This window comes from Anneissia japonica, unplaced genomic scaffold (genome assembly GCF_011630105.1).
Source record: "Anneissia japonica isolate Jap-2015-1 unplaced genomic scaffold, ASM1163010v1 scaffold30348_len1050_cov77, whole genome shotgun sequence".
Classification (NCBI taxonomy): Eukaryota; Metazoa; Echinodermata; class Crinoidea; order Comatulida; family Comatulidae; genus Anneissia; species Anneissia japonica.
The window spans coordinates 1-1010 of NW_022695982.1; the positions used below are offsets into that span (position 1 = coordinate 1).

Consider the following 1010-nt stretch of genomic DNA (forward strand, 5'->3'; position numbering starts at 1 on the left):
GACACGCCGCGAACAAAGGGTGCTGCGAAGCTCCCTCGTGTCTGACGTAGTACGGCGCCGGCCGAATCAGACCGAGCGCGGCGCTCGCTCTCCTGAACTTGGGAGAGTTCGTTTCCTTCTTCGACAGTCGGCGAACGCTCGATAACGAAATCGTCTTCGTCCTCTTCAGACCGTCCGCAAGTTCGACGAAGGCACCGGCGCAGGCCTCCAAAGCCGACGCAGGATCGTCGCGCGTCAGCGCGATCTCCACCAACTTCCGGTCCAGTTTGGAAACTAGAGGTTCCGCGTCGTCCCTCACGTTCAGCATGCCGACCGTGCCGACTGTACGGTCCTCTCGCAGGTACGCGTATCTCTTATTCGCTGTCGTCAGCAGCAGCCGTCTGTACGTCTCCCTCCGGACGAACTTCTGCCATCCGTTTCCGCCGATGGTTTTTTCGAATTCGATCTGCAAGTCGGGTCTGCCGTTCGCCCCGACCTTCACGAACAGCGAGTCAGTGTCGCCGTAAACCACCCGAGCGCCCTTGCGTTCGGCGCAATTCTTCAACTTGGCCAGCTGTCTCCTGCAGCTCGACGTCACGTGGTTGTAGATTCGACCTCTTCCGGAGATGGCCAGGCATCCGATGCACGCGTTCGCCACCCTTTTGTACGCGGCAGATCGCTCCGGTCGTTCGTCCCGTCCTCGCACCAGCCTCTTGAGTACTGACAGTAGAAGACCTTCGAGCACGCTCGCGTCGACGAAGGACCCGTCTTCGAGAGCGGTCGCCTCGTCCACGTTCCGGTCGACGACGAACCTGGGACAGTAGGACTTGAAGTCGTACACGTCCACGTGATCGTTAATGCCGGGCACAGGTTCGAGAACGAGACCTCCGCCTCCGGCCGGCTCTTCCGCCGTCTCTCTTCGACGGGGAAACACGAAACCCCGTCTCGCAGCCTCCCTGCAGAGCTTGGACGACAGCATCTGCTTCCTCGTTCCTCCGGGAAAGGTGCCCGTCAACCTGGACGCGTCCAAG

At 60.9% G+C, this 1010-nt stretch overlaps 1 protein-coding gene across 1 annotated transcript; it reads right to left on the reverse strand.

The window, feature by feature from the left end:
- Positions 1-171: 171 nt before the first annotated feature.
- LOC117101668 (DNA polymerase delta catalytic subunit-like) lies at positions 172-958 on the reverse strand (the record flags this gene model as incomplete). Its single annotated transcript, XM_033241696.1, has 1 exon — positions 172-958. A coding segment is annotated over exon 1 (787 nt), but the record flags the coding sequence as incomplete, so codon positions are not given.
- Between the last annotated feature and the right edge of the window lie 52 nt (positions 959-1010).